Genomic DNA, 19,602 nt, shown 5'->3' with positions numbered 1-19,602 from the left:
AGACTTGTTGGACAATGATGATATCAGCTTCTTCATGATGAGTCTCTAGATCAGCGTTTCTCAACCGTGACCGTGGGGCCACGAGAGGACGCCGAAAAACTGCGATTCAGAATGCAGAAGCTTGTAATGTACAATTAAGGTGACGAGTCTCCGGTCATAGTGTCAAAGTAAAAAGGGTAGATGAGTTTCTCTCCATCTCTTTCTGCTTCTTTACATCTCTACTTCCTTTCTTCTCCTTCCCTCCAGGGCACTTTTCTAAACCTAATTTTCAACCTTACTGTATTACCGTTACAAAAGTAATTAATTCGTATTTGCAATTTTTTTCTCAGATGTCGAAGGCTCGAAAATGGAATGACAGCTATGTCAAGTTTGGATTCACGAATGTCAGTCGAGATGGCGTGGACTGCGCGCAATGTCTGCACTGCTCGGTCGTGATGTCAAATGCGTCACTACGTCCTTCCAAACTTTCAAACCATCGCGACAAGATGCATCCCGGAAGGAAGGAAGATAATATCGACGCTCTGTCTGCGAAACGATCACGATATGACCGTGAAGCGACACTTCCCAAATTTGGATTCCGGCCAGAAGAAAAACCTGCTCTTCAATCCAGCTACGAAGTGGCATACCGAATTGCGAAGTGCAAGAAGCCGCACACTATTGCTGAGGACCTTATCAAGCCATGTACAGAGAAAATGGTGGAATTGATGATCGGACCAGAGGCGAAAAAGAAGATCCAGCAAGTTTCGCTCTCTAATGACACGATCCGACGACGGATTGATGACATGGCTGCTGATGTGTGCCGTCAAGTTTGCTCCGAAATCAAACAAAGCACGCTCCAGGCTAGCCTTCAATTAGACGAGTCTACCGACACCGCCCTGGAGAGCCAGTTGATCGCCTTCGCTCGCTACGAGAGAAAGGGAAAGATGAAGGAAGAGTTCTTGTTCTGCAATACCCTACCAACCACAACGACAGCGGCAGATATCAAAGCTATTGTGGACTCTTTTTTTGAAGCTAACGGACTCGGTTGGCAGAATTTCAAGCACATTTGTACTGATGGTGCCCCAGCGATGGTCGGCGTCAGAGGAGGGTTCGTCACGCTTGTGAAGAACGAATGGCCCCATGTGACGTCCTCCCACTGTTCGCTACACCGATACGCTCTTGCGTCAAAGACTCTTCCGCCTCGTTTGCTGGAAGTCATGGACGTCGCGGTCAAAGTGATCAACTTCATTCGTGCGAAGGCCAAAAATCATCAGCTCTTCCAACTCCTGGCCAACGAAATGGGAGCGGAACATGTTGGACTTCTGTTCTACACCAAAGTCCGTTGGCTATCGAGGGGGAAATGCCTCTCTCGGCTGTATGAACTCCGGGTTGAGGTGGAAATCTTCCTGCGAGACAACGAAAACAACCTCCATGTCCACTTCGACAATGAAGAGTTCGTCATGATGCTCGCCTACCTGGCCGATATATTCGGCCGACAACGAAATGAACCAGTCCTTGCAAGGCCGTGATGTGACAGTCAGTGACGTTCAAGACAAGCTTGCCGGACTGTCTGCTAGAATGGAAGTCTGGCAGGCACGAATCAAGGCCGGGTCCACTGCCTCGTTTCCTTTCTTGGACGAGCACCTGCAGACGCAGAGGATTGAGCTTCCCGTCGGCATCAAAGATTGCATCACTAGACATCTCGACAATCTCTCCGCTGAGTTCAAATCGTATTTCGACGATGCACCGTTGGATGTTCCGTGGCACAAAGACCCGTTCAACGCCAAAATTGAACCTACTGAAGACGAAGCAGAGGAGCTGGCAGAGTTGAAGGTTTCAAAAGCAATGAAGCTGGTCTTCAGTAACAAAGAAGACCTCTCCACCTTCTGGTTGTCTGTTCAGGATGCGTATCCACTACTCAGCAAGAAGGCATCCGTAATGCTCATTCAATTCGCCACAACATATCTTTGCGAATCTGGATTTTCTGACCTTGCGACCATTAAAACGAAGTCCAGAAACCGTCTTGACGTTGGGAACGATATTCGCCTTGCTGTGTCCAAGACGGAGCCGGACATAAGAGGCCTCGTCAGACAAGCCCAACAGCAAGTGTCTCATTGATTGTATTGCTTAGAAAAATGTTTACTTTGATTTATCTTTTAAGACTGAGTAAATAAATTTCATAAAACGAAATCTGCATCTTTTATTGAAGGGCAGGGGGCCACGAATGTTAAGCGACTCGGTAGGGGGGCCATGGGCCATCAAAGGTTGAGAAACGCTGGTCTAACCCCTCAAATTTAGCTTCTAGCCGCTCCCCCATTTCTCCCATTTTGCCCCCCAATCACTCACTATCAGCTATCTATCTATGACACTATCTATGACACTATCTATGACAGTGACGTTTGCATCACTGGCATTCCTCCTGGAGACTTCAACCTGGAGCAACCTCTTGAGAGTGGACTTGGCTTTACAAATCCGCATTCCATCCTTCGTGAACATTGTGGTTGGGACAGGTGCAAGCTCATAGGAAAGGGCATCCTTCACGTCAATATCGCGGTCAATCGATAACAATGCGATGACCCTTGAGTAGATGGCATTCAGATCATAGACTTTGGAGTCACCAACTTGGACAGATTTGCTTGTTGCTGCCATAGTCACCACTTTCTTGGGGATGGTATTGTAAAATCCCTCAGGCCAGGTCTTCTCAAAATCTTCCAACATTGCCTCTCCAATGTTCACGGCATTGTCTACATTGACAGATGGTGGAGCTAGCTTCCCACTGATAATGTTGACAGTACTCCCCCCTGGATGTGCCTTGGGATCCAATGGCTGAAGGCATGTGTCGAGTTTCTTTTGAAGTCCAGCCCTGTCCTTGGCGTGTGCTTCTATCCTTGCCTTGGCCTCCTCCTTGTGATACAGTTGAACTGTGGTGGTATTCGTCTCGTCCTCTTCCATTTTCCTCATATCTGACTCAAATTTGATGCATTTGATGTGAGTATTCACCATGAAATTATGGGAAGTTCCCATTTTTTCATGATTTGGGCACATAGGGCATGAAGGGGTTAATATCTTGAGTTGCCAAAGGGATCTCACTGGGGACCCTCCCAAATCTTAATGAGCTACCCCCAGGCTACAAGAAACAGCAAAGAAAAAAAACTTTATACGACAAAACCAGGTTCACCAAAATTCAGGCCTTTGGCTCCCGGACTATCGGCGCCATGCTGTTACCCAAGGTCATGTACACACGCGCGTGCGTTCAAGCGTGCATGGTACCTTACTGCTATTAGGGACAGGTGTATTTTTATGTTCCTGAGTTTCATACATTGTTTGGTCAGTTGCGAATGAGTGGAAGTTGGGATTGATGAGTGGAAGTTGGGATTGACGAGTGGAAGTTGGGATTGAAGAGTGGAAGTTGGGATTGAAGAGTGGAAGTTGGGATTGATGAGTGGAAGTTGGGATTGATGAGTGGAAGTTGGGATTGATGAGTGGAAGTTGGGAGTGATGAGTGGAAGTTGGGATTGATGAGTGGAAGTTGGGGTGGATGAGTGGAAGTTGGGGTGGATGAGTGGAAGTTGGGGTGGATGAGTGGAAGTTGGGGTGGATGAGTGGAAGTTGGGGTGGATGAGTGGAAGTTGGGGTGGATGAGTGGAAGTTGGGATGGATGAGTGGAAGTTGGGATGGATGAGGGGAAGTTGGGATGGATGAGGGGAAGTCGGGATGGATGAGGGGAAGTCGGGATGGATGAGTGGAAGTCGGGATGGATGAGTGGAAGTCGGGATGGATGAGTGGAAGTCGGGATGGATGAGTGGAAGTCGGGATGGATGAGTGGAAGTCGGGATGGATGAGTGGAAGTCGGGATGGATGAGTGGAAGTCGGGATGGATGAGTGGAAGTCGGGATGGATGAGTGGAAGTCGGGATGGATGAGTGGAAGTCGGGATGGATGAGTGGAAGTCGGGATGGATGAGTGGAAGTCGGGATGGATGAGTGGAAGTCCGGATGGATGAGTGGAAGTCGGGATGGATGAGTGGAAGTCGGGATGGATGAGTGGAAGTCGGGATGGATGAGTGGAAGTCGGGATGGATGAGTGGAAGTCGGGATGGATGAGTGGAAGTCGGGATGGATGAGTGGAAGTCGGGATGGATGAGTGGAAGTCGGGATGGATGAGTGGAAGTCGGGATGGATGAGTGGAAGTCGGGATGGATGAGTGGAAGTCGGGATGGATGAGTGGAAGTCGGGATGGATGAGTGGAAGTCGGGATGGATGAGTGGAAGTCGGGATGGATGAGTGGAAGTCGGGATGGATGAGTGGAAGTCGGGATGGATGAGTGGAAGTCGGGATGGATGAGTGGAAGTCGGGATGGATGAGTGGAAGTCGGGATGGATGAGTGGAAGTCGGGATGGATGAGTGGAAGTCGGGATGGATGAGTGGAAGTCGGGATGGATGAGTGGAATTCGGGATGGATGAGTGGAAGTCGGGATGGATGAGTGGAAGTCGGGATGGATGAGTGGAAGTCGGGATGGATGAGTGGAAGTCGGGATGGATGAGTGGAAGTCGGGATGGATGAGTGGGAGTCGGGATGGATGAGTGGGAGTCGGGATGGATGAGTGGGAGTCGGGATGGATGAGTGGAAGGATGGATGGATGAGTGGAAGGATGGATGGATGAGTGGAAGGATGGATGGATGAGTGGAAGGATGGATGGATGAGTGGAAGTTGGGATGGATGAGTGGAAGTTGGGATGGATGAGTGGAAGTTGGGATGGATGAGTGGAAGTTGGGATGGATGAGTGGAAGTTGGGATGGATGAGTGGAAGTTGGGATGGATGAGTGGAAGTTGGGATGGATGAGTGGAAGTTGGGATGGATGAGTGGAAGTTGGGATGGATGAGTGGAAGTTGGGATGGATGAGTGGAAGTTGGGATGGATGAGTGGAAGTTGGGATGGATGAGTGGAAGTTGGGATGGATGAGTGGAAGTTGGGATGGATGAGTGGAAGTTGGGATGGATGAGTGGAAGTTGGGATGGATGAGTGGAAGTTGGGATGGATGAGTGGAAGTTGGGATGGATGAGTGGAAGTTGGGATGGATGAGTGGAAGTTGGGATGGATGAGTGGAAGTTGGGATGGATGAGTGGAAGTTGGGATGGATGAGTGGAAGTTGGGATGGATGAGTGGAAGTTGGGATGGATGAGTGGAAGTTGGGATGGATGAGTGGAAGTTGGGATGGATGAGTGGAAGTTGGGATGGATGAGTGGAAGTTGGGATGGATGAGTGGAAGTTGGGATGGATGAGTGGAAGTTGGGATGGATGAGTGGAAGTTGGGATGGATGAGTGGAAGTTGGGATGGATGAGTGGAAGTTGGGATGGATGAGTGGAAGTTGGGATGGATGAGTGGAAGTTGGGATGGATGAGTGGAAGTTGGGATGGATGAGTGGAAGTTGGGATGGATGAGTGGAAGTTGGGATGGATGAGTGGAAGTTGGGATGGATGAGTGGAAGTTGGGATGGATGAGTGGAAGTTGGGATGGATGAGTGGAAGTTGGGATGGATGAGTGGAAGTTGGGATGGATGAGTGGAAGTTGGGATGGATGAGTGGAAGTTGGGATGGATGAGTGGAAGTTGGGATGGATGAGTGGAAGTTGGGATGGATGAGTGGAAGTTGGGATGGATGAGTGGAAGTTGGGATGGATGAGTGGAAGTTGGGATGGATGAGTGGAAGTTGGGATGGATGAGTGGAAGTTGGGATGGATGAGTGGAAGTTGGGATGGATGAGTGGAAGTTGGGATGGATGAGTGGAAGTTGGGATGGATGAGTGGAAGTTGGGATGGATGAGTGGAAGTTGGGATGGATGAGTGGAAGTTGGGATGGATGAGTGGAAGTTGGGATGGATGAGTGGAAGTTAGAATGGATGAGTGGAAGTTAGGATGGATGAGTGGAAGTTGGGATGGATGAGTGGAAGTTGGGATGGATGAGTGGAAGTTGGGATGGATGAGTGGAAGTTGGGATGGATGAGTGGAAGTTGGGATGGATGAGTGGAAGTTGGGATGGATGAGTGGAAGTTGGGATGGATGAGTGGAAGTTGGGATGGATGAGTGGAAGTTGGGATGGATGAGTGGAAGTTGGGATGGATGAGTGGAAGTTGGGATGGATGAGTGGAAGTTGGGATGGATGAGTGGAAGTTGGGATGGATGAGTGGAAGTTGGGATGGATGAGTGGAAGTTGGGATGGATGTGTGGAAGGAAGGATGGATGAGTGGAAGGAAGGATGTATGATGAGTGGAAGCTGGGATGGATGAGTGGAAGGAAGGATGGATGATGAGTGGAAGGAAGGATGGATGATGAGTGGAAGGAAGGATGGATGATGAGTGGAAGGAAGGATGGATGATGAGTGGAAGTTGGGATGGTTGAGTGGAGGGAAGGATGGATGAGTGGAAGCAAGGATGGATGAGTGGAAGCAAGGATGGATGAGTGGAAGCAAGGATGGATGAGTGGAAGTTGGGATGGTTGAGTGGAAGGATGGATAATGAGTGGGAGTTGGGATGGATGAGTGGAAGGGATGGATGAGTGGAAGGATGGATGGATGAGTGGAAGTTGGGATGGATGAGTGGAAGTTGGGATGGATGAGTGGAAGTTGGGATGGATGAGTGGAAGTTGGGATGGATGAGTGGAAGTTGGGATGGATGAGTGGAAGTTGGGATGGATGAGTGGAAGTCGGGATGGATGAGTGGAAGTCGGGATGGATGAGTGGAAGTCGGGATGGATGAGTGGAAGTCAGGATGGATGAGTGGAAGTCGGGATGGATGAGTGGAAGGAAGGATGTATGATGAGTGGAAGGAAGGATGTATGATGAGTGGAAGGAAGGATGTATGATGAGTGGAAGCTGGGATGGTTGAGTGGAAGGAAGGATGGATGAGTGGAAGCAAGGATGGATGAGTGGAAGCAAGGATGGATGAGTGGAAGCAAGGATGGATGAGTGGAAGCAAGGATGGATGAGTGGAAGCAAGGATGGATGAGTGGAAGTTGGGATGGATGAGTAGAAGTTGGGATGGATGAGTGGAAGTTGGGATGGATGAGTGGAAGTTGGGATGGATGAGTGGAAGTTGGGATGGATGAGTGGAAGTTGGGATGGATGAGTGGAAGTCGGGATGGATGAGTGGAAGTCGGGATGGATGAGTGGAAGTCGGGATGGATGAGTGGAAGTCGGGATGGATGAGTGGAAGTCGGGATGGATGAGTGGAAGTTGGGATGGATGAGTGGAAGGAAGGATGTATGATGAGTGGAAGGAAGGATGTATGATGAGTGGAAGCTGGGATGGTTGAGTGGAAGGAAGGATGGATGAGTGGAAGCAAGGATGGATGAGTGGAAGCAAGGATGGATGAGTGGAAGCAAGGATGGATGAGTGGAAGCAAGGATGGATGAGTGGAAGCAAGGATGGATGAGTGGAAGCAAGGATGGATGAGTGGAAGCAAGGATGGATGAGTGGAAGCAAGGATGGATGAGTGGAAGTTGGGATGGTTGAGTGGAAGGATGGATAATGAGTGGGAGTTGAGATGGATGAGTGTGAGTTGAGATGGATGAGTGGGAGTTGGGATGGATGAGTGGGAGTTGGGATGGATGAGTGGAAGGATGGATGGATGAGTGGAAGTTGGGATGGTTGAGTGGAAGGATGGATAATGAGTGGGAGGATGGATAATGAGTGGGAGTTGAGATGGATGAGTGGGAGTTGGGATGGATGAGTGGAAGAAGGGATGGATGAGTGGAAGAAGGGATGGATGAGTGGAAGGATGGATGGATGAGTGGAAAGATGGATGATGAGTGGAAGTCGGGATGGATGAGTGGAAGTCGGGAGCAATGAGTGGAAGTCGGGATGGATGAGTGGAAGTCGGGATGGATGAGTGGAAGTCGGGATGGATGAGTGGAAGTCGGGATGGATGAGTGGAAGTCGGGATGGATGAGTGGAAGTCGGGATGGATGAGTGGAAGTCGGGATGGATGAGTGGAAGTCGGGATGGATGAGTGGAAGTCGGGATGGATGAGTGGAAGTCGGGATGGATGAGTGGAAGTCGGGATGGATGAGTGGAAGTCGGGATGGATGAGTGGAAGTCGGGATGGATGAGTGGAAGTCGGGATGGATGAGTGGAAGTCGGGATGGATGAGTGGAAGTCGGGATGGATGAGTGGAAGTCGGGATGGATGAGTGGAAGTCGGGATGGATGAGTGGAAGTCGGGATGGATGAGTGGAAGTCGGGATGGATGAGTGGAAGTCGGGATGGATGAGTGGAAGTCGGGATGGATGAGTGGAAGTCGGGATGGATGAGTGGAAGTCGGGATGGATGAGTGGACGTCGGGATGGATGAGTGGAAGTCGGGATGGATGAGTGGAAGTCGGAATGGATGAGTGGAAGTCGGGATGGATGAGTGGAAGTCGGGATGGATGAGTGGAAGTCGGGATGGATGAGTGGAAGTCGGGATGGTTGAGTGGAAGGAAGGATGGATGAGTGGAAGCAAGGATGGATGAGTGGAAGCAAGGATGGATGAGTGGAAACAAGCATGGATGAGTGGAAGTCGGGATGGTTGAGTGGAAGGAAGGATGGATGAGTGGAAGCAAGGATGGATGAGTGGAAGCAAGCATGGATGAGTGGAAGTTGGGATGGTTGAGTGGAAGGATGGATAATGAGTGGGAGTTGGGATGGATGAGTGGGAGTTGGGATGGATGAGTGGAAGAAGGGATGGATGAGTGGAAGGATGGATGGATGAGTGGGAGTTGGGATGGATGAGTGGAAGTTGGGATGGATGAGTGGAAGTTGGGATGGATGAGTGGAAGTTGGGATGGATGAGTGGAAGTTGGGATGGATGAGTGGAAGTTGGGATGGATGAGTGGAAGTTGGGATGGATGAGTGGAAGTTGGGATGGATGAGTGGAAGTTGGGATGGATGAGTGGAAGTTGGGATGGATGAGTGGAAGTTGGGATGGATGAGTGGAAGTTGGGATGGATGAGTGGAAGTTGGGATGGATGAGTGGAAGTTGGGATGGATGAGTGGAAGTTGGGATGGATGAGTGGAAGTTGGGATGGATGAGTGGAAGTTGGGATGGATGAGTGGAAGTTGGGATGGATGAGTGGAAGTTGGGATGGATGAGTGGAAGTTGGGATGGATGAGTGGAAGTTGGGATGGATGAGTGGAAGTTGGGATGGATGAGTGGAAGTTGGGATGGATGAGTGGAAGTTGGGATGGATGAGTGGAAGTTGGGATGGATGAGTGGAAGTTGGGATGGATGAGTGGAAGTTGGGATGGATGAGTGGAAGTTGGGATGGATGAGTGGAAGTTGGGATGGATGAGTGGAAGTTGGGATGGATGAGTGGAAGTTGGGATGGATGAGTGGAAGTTGGGATGGATGAGTGGAAGTTGGGATGGATGAGTGGAAGTTGGGATGGATGAGTGGAAGTTGGGATGGATGAATGGAAGTTTGGATGGATGAGTGGAAGTTGGGATGGATGAGTGGAAGTTGGGATGGATGAGTGGAAGTTGGGATGGATGAGTGGAAGCTGGGATGGATGAGTGGAAGCTGGGATGGATGAGTGGAAGTTGGGATGGATGAGTGGAAGTTGGGATGGATGAGTGGAAGTTGGGATGGATGAGTGGAAGTTGGGATGGATGAGTGGAAGTTGGGATGGATGAGTGGAAGTTGGGATGGATGAGTGGAAGTTGGGATGGATGAGTGGAAGTTGGGATGGATGAGTGGAAGTTGGGATGGATGAGTGGAAGTTGGGATGGATGAGTGGAAGTTGGGATGGATGAGTGGAAGTTGGGATGGATGAGTGGAAGTTGGGATGGATGAGTGGAAGTTGGGATGGATGAATGGAAGTTGGGATGGATGAGTTGAAGTTGGGATGGATGAGTGGACGTTGGAATGGATGAGTGGAAGTTGGGATGGATGAGTGGAAGTTGGGATGGATGAGTGTAAGTTGGGATGGATGAGTGGAAGTTGGGATGGATGAGTGGAAGCTGGGATGGATGAGTGGAAGGAAGGATGGATGATGAGTGGAAGGAAGGATGGATGATGAGTGGAAGGAAGGATGGATGATGAGTGGAAGTTGGGATGGTTGAGTGGAAGGAAGGATGGATGAGTGGAAGCAAGGATGGATGAGTGGAAGCAAGGATGGATGAGTGGAAGCAAAGATGGATGAGTGGAAGCAAGGATGGATGAGTGGAAGCAAGGATGGATGAGTGGAAGCAAGGATGGATGAGTGGAAGCAGGGATGGTTAAGTGGAAGGATGGATGATGAGTGGGAGTTGGGATGGATGAGTGGAATTTGGGATGGATGAGTGGAAGTTGGGATGGATGAGTGGAAGTTAGGATGGATGAGTGGAAGTTGGGATGGATGAGTGGAAGTTGGGATGGATGAGTGGAAGAAGGGATGGATGAGTGGAAGGATGGATGATGAGTGGGAGTTGGGATGGATGAGTGGAATTTGGGATGGATGAGTGGAAGTTGGGATGGATGAGTGGAAGCTGGGATGGATGAGTGGAAGCTGGGATGGATGAGTGGAAGCTGGGATGGATGAGTGGAAGCTGGGATGGATGAGTGGAAGTTGGGATGGATGAGTGGAAGTTGGGATGGATGAGTGGAAGTTGGGATGGATGAGTGGAAGTTGGGATGGATGAGTGGAAGTTGGGATGGATGAGTGGAAGCAAGGATGGATGAGTGGAAGTTGGGATGGATGAGTGGCAGTTGGGATGGATGAGTGGAAGTTGGGATGGATGAGTGGAAGGGATGGATGAGTGGAAGGATGGATAATGAGTGGGAGTTGAGATGGATGAGTGTGAGTTGAGATGGATGAGTGGGAGTTGGGATGGATGAGTGGGAGTTGGGATGGATGAGTGGGAGTTGGGATGGATGAGTGGAAGGATGGATGGATGAGTGGAAGTTGGGATGGTTGAGTGGAAGGATGGATAATGAGTGGGAGGATGGATAATGAGTGGGAGTTGAGATGGATGAGTGGGAGTTGGGATGGATGAGTGGAAGTTGGGATGGATGAGTGGAAGTTGGGATGGATGAGTGGAAGTTGGGATGGATGAGTGGAAGTTGGGATGGATGAGTGGAAGTTGGGATGGATGAGTGGAAGTTGGGATGGATGAGTGGAAGTTGGGATGGATGAGTGGAAGTTGGGATGGATGAGTGGAAGTTGGGATGGATGAGTGGAAGTTGGGATGGATGAGTGGAAGTTGGGATGGATGAGTGGAAGTTGGGATGGATGAGTGGAAGTTGGGATGGATGAGTGGAAGTTGGGATGGATGAGTGGAAGTTGGGATGGATGAGTGGAAGTTGGGATGGATGAGTGGAAGTTGGGATGGATGAGTGGAAGTTGGGATGGATGAGTGGAAGTTGGGATGGATGAGTGGAAGTTGGGATGGATGAGTGGAAGTTGGGATGGATGAGTGGAAGTTGGGATGGATGAGTGGAAGTTGGGATGGATGAGTGGAAGTTGGGATGGATGAGTGGAAGTTGGGATGGATGAGTGGAAGTTGGGATGGATGAGTGGAAGTTGGGATGGATGAGTGGAAGTTGGGATGGATGAGTGGAAGTTGGGATGGATGAGTGGAAGTTGGGATGGATGAGTGGAAGTTGGGATGGATGAGTGGAAGTTGGGATGGATGAGTGGAAGTTGGGATGGATGAGTGGAAGTTGGGATGGATGAGTGGAAGTTGGGATGGATGAGTGGAAGTTGGGATGGATGAGTGGAAGTTGGGATGGATGAGTGGAAGTTGGGATGGATGAATGGAAGTTTGGATGGATGAGTGGAAGTTGGGATGGATGAGTGGAAGTTGGGATGGATGAGTGGAAGGAAGGATGGATGATGAGTGGAAGGAAGGATGGATGATGAGTGGAAGGAAGGATGGATGATGAGTGGAAGTTGGGATGGTTGAGTGGAAGGAAGGATGGATGAGTGGAAGCAAGGATGGATGAGTGGAAGCAAGGATGGATGAGTGGAAGCAAGGATGGATGAGTGGAAGCAAGGATGGATGAGTGGAAGCAAGGATGGATGAGTGGAAGCAGGGATGGTTCAGTGGAAGGATGGATAATGAGTGGGAGTTGGGATGGATGAGTGGAAGAAGGGATGGATGAGTGGAAGGATGGATGATGAGTGGGAGTTGGGATGGATGAGTGGAATTTGGGATGGATGAGTGGAAGTTGGGATGGATGAGTGGAAGTTAGGATGGATGAGTGGAAGTTGGGATGGATGAGTGGAAGTTGGGATGGATGAGTGGAAGTCGGGATGGATGAGTGGAAGTCGGGATGGATGAGTGGAAGTCGGGATGGATGAGTGGAAGTCGGGATGGATGAGTGGAAGTCGGGGTGGATGAGTGGAAGTCGGGATGGATGAGTGGAAGTCGGGATGGATGAGTGGAAGTCGGGATGGATGAGTGGAAGTCGGGATGGATGAGTGGAAGTCGGGATGGATGAGTGGAAGACGGGATGGATGAGTGGAAGTCGGGATGGATGAGTGGAAGTCGGGATGGATGAGTGGAAGTCGGGATGGATGAGTGGAAGTCGGGATGGATGAGTGGAAGTCGGGATGGATGAGTGGAAGTTGGGATGGATGAGTGGAAGTTGGGATGGATGAGTGGAAGTTGGGATGGATGAGTGGAAGTTGGGATGGATGAGTGGAAGTTGGGATGGATGAGTGGAAGTTGGGATGGATGAGTGGAAGTTGGGATGGATGAGTGGAAGTTGGGATGGATGTGTGGAAGGAAGGATGGATGAGTGGAAGGAAGGATGTATGATGAGTGGAAGCTGGGATGGATGAGTGGAAGGAAGGATGGATGATGAGTGGAAGGAAGGATGGATGATGAGTGGAAGGAAGGATGGATGATGAGTGGAAGGAAGGATGGATGATGAGTGGAAGTTGGGATGGTTGAGTGGAGGGAAGGATGGATGAGTGGAAGCAAGGATGGATGAGTGGAAGCAAGGATGGATGAGTGGAAGCAAGGATGGATGAGTGGAAGTTGGGATGGTTGAGTGGAAGGATGGATAATGAGTGGGAGTTGGGATGGATGAGTGGAAGGGATGGATGAGTGGAAGGATGGATGGATGAGTGGAAGGATGGATGATGAGTGGGAGTTGGGATGGATGAGTGGAAGTTGGGATGGATGAGAAGAAGTTGGGATGGATGAGTGGAAGTTGGGATGGATGAGTGGAAGTTGGGATGGATGAGTGGAAGTTGGGATGGATGAGTGGAAGTTGGGATGGATGAGTGGAAGTCGGGATGGATGAGTGGAAGTCGGGATGGATGAGTGGAAGTCGGGATGGATGAGTGGAAGTCGGGATGGATGAGTGGAAGTTGGGATGGATGAGTGGAAGGAAGGATGTATGATGAGTGGAAGGAAGGATGTATGATGAGTGGAAGCTGGGATGGTTGAGTGGAAGGAAGGATGGATGAGTGGAAGCAAGGATGGATGAGTGGAAGCAAGGATGGATGAGTGGAAGCAAGGATGGATGAGTGGAAGCAAGGATGGATGAGTGGAAGCAAGGATGGATGAGTGGAAGCAAGGATGGATGAGTGGAAGCAAGGATGGATGAGTGGAAGCAAGGATGGATGAGTGGAAGCAAGGATGGATGAGTGGAAGCAAGGATGGATGAGTGGAAGTTGGGATGGTTGAGTGGAAGGATGGATAATGAGTGGGAGTTGAGATGGATGAGTGGGAGTTGGGATGGATGAGTGGGAGTTGGGATGGATGAGTGGGAGTTGGGATGGATGAGTGGAAGGATGGATGGATGAGTGGAAGTTGGGATGGTTGAGTGGAAGGATGGATAATGAGTGGGAGGATGGATAATGAGTGGGAGTTGAGATGGATGAGTGGGAGTTGGGATGGATGAGTGGAAGAAGGGATGGATGAGTGGAAGAAGGGATGGATGAGTGGAAGGATGGATGGATGAGTGGAAAGATGGATGATGAGTGGAAGTCGGGATGGATGAGTGGAAGTCGGGAGCAATGAGGAAGTCGGGATGGATGAGTGGAAGTCGGGATGGATGAGTGGAAGTCGGGATGGATGAGTGGAAGTCGGGATGGATGAGTGGAAGTCGGGATGGATGAGTGGAAGTCGGGATGGATGAGTGGAAGTCGGGATGGATGAGTGGAAGTCGGGATGGATGAGTGGAAGTCGGGATGGATGAGTGGAAGTCGGGATGGATGAGTGGAAGTCGGGATGGATGAGTGGAAGTCGGGATGGATGAGTGGAAGTCGGGATGGATGAGTGGAAGTCGGGATGGATGAGTGGAAGTCGGGATGGATGAGTGGAAGTCGGGATGGATGAGTGGAAGTCGGGATGGATGAGTGGAAGTCGGGATGGATGAGTGGAAGTCGGGATGGATGAGTGGAAGTCGGGATGGATGAGTAGAAGTCGGGATGGATGAGTGGAAGTCGGGATGGATGAGTGGAAGTCGGGATGGATGAGTGGAAGTCGGGATGGATGAGTGGAAGTCGGGATGGATGAGTGGAAGTCGGGATGGATGAGTGGAAGTCGGGATGGATGAGTGGAAGTCGGGATGGATGAGTGGAAGTCGGGATGGATGAGTGGAAGTCGGAATGGATGAGTGGAAGTCGGGATGGATGAGTGGAAGTCGGGATGGATGAGTGGAAGTCGGGATGGATGAGTGGAAGTCGGGATGGTTGAGTGGAAGGAAGGATGGATGAGTGGAAGCAAGGATGGATGAGTGGAAGCAAGGATGGATGAGTGGAAGCAAGCATGGATGAGTGGAAGTCGGGATGGTTGAGTGGAAGGAAGGATGGATGAGTGGAAGCAAGGATGGATGAGTGGAAGCAAGGATGGATGAGTGGAAGCAAGCATGGATGAGTGGAAGTTGGGATGGTTGAGTGGAAGGATGGATAATGAGTGGGAGTTGGGATGGATGAGTGGGAGTTGGGATGGATGAGTGGAAGTTGGGATGGATGAGTGGAAGTTGGGATGGATGAGTGGAAGTTGGGATGGATGAGTGGAAGTTGGGATGGATGAGTGGAAGTCGGGATGGATGAGTGGAAGTCGGGATGGATGAGTGGAAGTCGGGATGGATGAGTGGAAGTCGGGATGGATGAGTGGAAGTCGGGATGGATGAGTGGAAGTTGGGATGGATGAGTGGAAGGAAGGATGTATGATGAGTGGAAGGAAGGATGTATGATGAGTGGAAGCTGGGATGGTTGAGTGGAAGGAAGGATGGATGAGTGGAAGCAAGGATGGATGAGTGGAAGCAAGGATGGATGAGTGGAAGCAAGGATGGATGAGTGGAAGCAAGGCTGGATGAGTGGAAGCAAGGATGGATGAGTGGAAGCAAGGATGGATGAGTGGAAGCAGGGATGGATGAGTGGAAGTTGGGATGGTTGAGTGGAAGGATGGATAATGAGTGGGAGTTGAGATGGATGAGTGTGAGTTGAGATGGATGAGTGGGAGTTGGGATGGATGAGTGGGAGTTGGGATGGATGAGTGGGAGTTGGGATGGATGAGTGGAAGGATGGATGGATGAGTGGAAGTTGGGATGGATGAGTGGAAGAAGGGATGGATGAGTGGAAGGAGGGATACAGGAGTGGAAGGAGGGATACAGGAGTGGAAGGAAGGATGGAGGAGTGGAAGGAAGGATAGATAAGTGGAAGTTGGGATGGATGAGTGGAAGTTGGGATGGATGAGTGGAAGTTGGGATGGATGAGTGGAAGTTGGGATGGATGAGTGGAAGTTGGGATGGATGAGTGGAAGTTGGGATGGATGAGTGGAAGTTGGGATGGATGAGTGGAAGTTGGGATGGATGAGTGGGAGTTGGGATGGATGAGTGGAAGAAGGGATGGATGAGTGGAAGAAGGGATGGATGAGTGGAAGAAGGGATGGATGAGTGGAAGGATGGATGGATGAGTGGAAGGATGGATGATGAGTGGGAGTTGGGATGGATGAGTGGGAGTTGGGATGGATGAGTGGAAGAAGGGATGGATGAGTGGAAGAATGGATGGATGAGTGGAAGGATGGATGATGAGTGGGAGTTGGGATGGATGAGTGGAAGAAGGGATGGATGAGTGGAAGAAGGGATGGATGAGTGGAAGGATGGATGATGAGTGGGAGTTGGGATGGATGAGTGGAAGTTGGGATGGATGAGTGGAAGTTGGGATGGATGAGTGGAAGTTGGGATGGATGAGTGGAAGTTGGGATGGATGAGTGGAAGTTGGGATGGATGAGTGGAAGTTGGGATGGATGAGTAGAAGTTGGGATGGATGAGTGGAAGTTGGGATGGATGAGTGGAAGTTGGGATGGATGAGTGGAAGTTGGGATGGATGAGTGGAAGTTGGGATGGATGAGTGGAAGTTGGGATGGATGATTGGAAGTCGGGATGGATGAGTGGAAGTAGGGATGGATGAGTGGAAGAAGGGATGGATGAGTGGAAGTTGGGATGGTTGAGTGGAATTTGGGATGGTTGAGTGGAATTTGGGATGGTTGAGTGGAATTTGGATGGATGAGTGGAAGAAGGGATGGATGAGTGGAAGGAGGGATAGATGAGTAGAAGGAAGGATGGAGGAGTGGAAGGAAGGATGGAGGAGTGGAAGGAAGGATAGATAAGTGGAAGTTGGGATGGATGAGTGGAAGTTGAGATGGATGAGTGGAAGTTGGGATGGATGAGTGGAAGGATGGATGATGAGTGGGAGTTGGGATGGATGAGTGGAAGTCGGGATGGATGAGTGGAAGTCGGGATGGATGAGTGGAAGTCGGAATGGATGAGTGGAAGTCGGGATGGATGAGTGGAAGTCGGGATGGATGAGTGGAAGTCGGGATGGATGAGTGGAAGTCGGGATGGATGAGTGGAAGTCGGGATGGTTGAGTGGAAGGAAGGATGGATGAGTGGAAGCAAGGATGGATGAGTGGAAGCAAGGATGGATGAGTGGAAGCAAGCATGGATGAGTGGAAGTCGGGATGGTTGAGTGGAAGGAAGGATGGATGAGTGGAAGCAAGGATGGATGAGTGGAAGCAAGGATGGATGAGTGGAAGCAAGCATGGATGAGTGGAAGTTGGGATGGTTGAGTGGAAGGATGGATAATGAGTGGGAGTTGGGATGGATGAGTGGGAGTTGGGATGGATGAGTGGAAGTTGGGATGGATGAGTGGAAGTTGGGATGGATGAGTGGAAGTTGGGATGGATGAGTGGAAGTTGGGATGGATGAGTGGAAGTCGGGATGGATGAGTGGAAGTCGGGATGGATGAGTGGAAGTCGGGATGGATGAGTGGAAGTCGGGATGGATGAGTGGAAGTCGGGATGGATGAGTGGAAGTTGGGATGGATGAGTGGAAGGAAGGATGTATGATGAGTGGAAGGAAGGATGTATGATGAGTGGAAGCTGGGATGGTTGAGTGGAAGGAAGGATGGATGAGTGGAAGCAAGGATGGATGAGTGGAAGCAAGGATGGATGAGTGGAAGCAAGGATGGATGAGTGGAAGCAAGGCTGGATGAGTGGAAGCAAGGATGGATGAGTGGAAGCAAGGATGGATGAGTGGAAGCAAGGATGGATGAGTGGAAGCAGGGATGGATGAGTGGAAGTTGGGATGGTTGAGTGGAAGGATGGATAATGAGTGGGAGTTGAGATGGATGAGTGTGAGTTGAGATGGATGAGTGGGAGTTGGGATGGATGAGTGGGAGTTGGGATGGATGAGTGGGAGTTGGGATGGATGAGTGGAAGGATGGATGGATGAGTGGAAGTTGGGATGGATGAGTGGAAGAAGGGATGGATGAGTGGAAGGAGGGATACAGGAGTGGAAGGAGGGATACAGGAGTGGAAGGAAGGATGGAGGAGTGGAAGGAAGGATAGATAAGTGGAAGTTGGGATGGATGAGTGGAAGTTGGGATGGATGAGTGGAAGTTGGGATGGATGAGTGGAAGTTGGGATGGATGAGTGGAAGTTGGGATGGATGAGTGGAAGTTGGGATGGATGAGTGGAAGTTGGGATGGATGAGTGGAAGTTGGGATGGATGAGTGGGAGTTGGGATGGATGAGTGGAAGAAGGGATGGATGAGTGGAAGAAGGGATGGATGAGTGGAAGAAGGGATGGATGAGTGGAAGGATGGATGGATGAGTGGAAGGATGGATGATGAGTGGGAGTTGGGATGGATGAGTGGGAGTTGGGATGGATGAGTGGAAGAAGGGATGGATGAGTGGAAGAATGGATGGATGAGTGGAAGGATGGATGATGAGTGGGAGTTGGGATGGATGAGTGGAAGAAGGGATGGATGAGTGGAAGAAGGGATGGATGAGTGGAAGGATGGATGATGAGTGGGAGTTGGGATGGATGAGTGGAAGTTGGGATGGATGAGTGGAAGTTGGGATGGATGAGTGGAAGTTGGGATGGATGAGTGGAAGTTGGGATGGATGAGTGGAAGTTGGGATGGATGAGTGGAAGTTGGGATGGATGAGTAGAAGTTGGGATGGATGAGTGGAAGTTGGGATGGATGAGTGGAAGTTGGGATGGATGAGTGGAAGTTGGGATGGATGAGTGGAAGTTGGGATGGATGAGTGGAAGTTGGGATGGATGATTGGAAGTCGGGATGGATGAGTGGAAGTAGGGATGGATGAGTGGAAGAAGGGATGGATGAGTGGAAGTTGGGATGGTTGAGTGGAATTTGGGATGGTTGAGTGGAATTTGGGATGGTTGAGTGGAATTTGGATGGATGAGTGGAAGAAGGGATGGATGAGTGGAAGGAGGGATAGATGAGTAGAAGGAAGGATGGAGGAGTGGAAGGAAGGATGGAGGAGTGGAAGGAAGGATAGATAAGTGGAAGTTGGGATGGATGAGTGGAAGTTGAGATGGATGAGTGGAAGTTGGGATGGATGAGTGGAAGGATGGATGATGAGTGGGAGTTGGGATGGATGAGTGGAAGTTGGGATGGATGAGTGGAAGTTGGGATGGATGAGTGGAAGTTGGGATGGATGAGTAGAAGTTGGGATGGATGAGTGGAAGTTGGGATGGATGAGTGGAAGTTGGGATGGATGAGTGGAAGTTGGGATGGATGAGTAGAAGTTGGGATGGATGAGTGGAAGTTGGGATGGATGAGTGGAAGGATGGATGGATGAGTGGAAGGATGGATGATGAGTGGGAGTTGGGATGGATGAGTGGAAGAAGGGATGGATGAGTGGAAGAAGGGATGGATGAGTGGAAGGATGGATGGATGAGTGGAAGGATGGATGGATGAGTGGAAGGATGGATGGATGAGTGGAAGGATGGATGATGAGTGGGAGTTGGGATGGATGAGTGGGAGTTGGGATGGATGAGTGGAAGAAGGGATGGATGAGTGGAAGGATGGATGGATGAGTGGAAGGATGGATGATGAGTGGGACTTGGGATGGATGAGTGGAAGAAGGGATGGATGAGTGGAAGAAGGGATGGATGAGTGGAAGAAGGGATGGATGAGTGGAAGGATGGATGATGAGTGGAAGTTGGGATGGATGAGTAAAAGTTGGGATGGATGACTGGAAGGAAGGATGGAGGGCTGGAAGAGTGGAAGGAGGGATCAACATGCATGCAATGCGATGCGCGTTCTGCTAGTTACGGAGGTTGGGTAACAACATGGCGTCTGTGAATCACATGACAGCGCTTAACCAATCATAGGGCAGACCA

The 19,602-nt window shown here is 50.3% G+C and overlaps 1 protein-coding gene across 1 annotated transcript; it reads left to right on the top strand.

Moving 5' to 3' along the window:
- The first annotated feature begins 329 nt into the window (after positions 1-329).
- On the top strand, positions 330-1,508 carry LOC137416352 (protein FAM200C-like). Its single transcript, XM_078785072.1, has one exon. The coding sequence runs from the start codon at positions 330-332 to the stop codon at positions 1,506-1,508; it is 1,179 nt and encodes a 392-aa protein (XP_078641198.1).
- Positions 1,509-19,602: the final 18,094 nt, after the last annotated feature.

This window comes from Myxine glutinosa, chromosome 9 (genome assembly GCF_964187855.1).
Source record: "Myxine glutinosa chromosome 9, kmMyxGlut1.1, whole genome shotgun sequence".
Taxonomy (NCBI): Eukaryota; Metazoa; Chordata; class Myxini; order Myxiniformes; family Myxinidae; genus Myxine; species Myxine glutinosa.
Note: the sequence above shows the minus strand (reverse complement) of the source record. Positions and strands in the feature narration are given on the sequence as shown.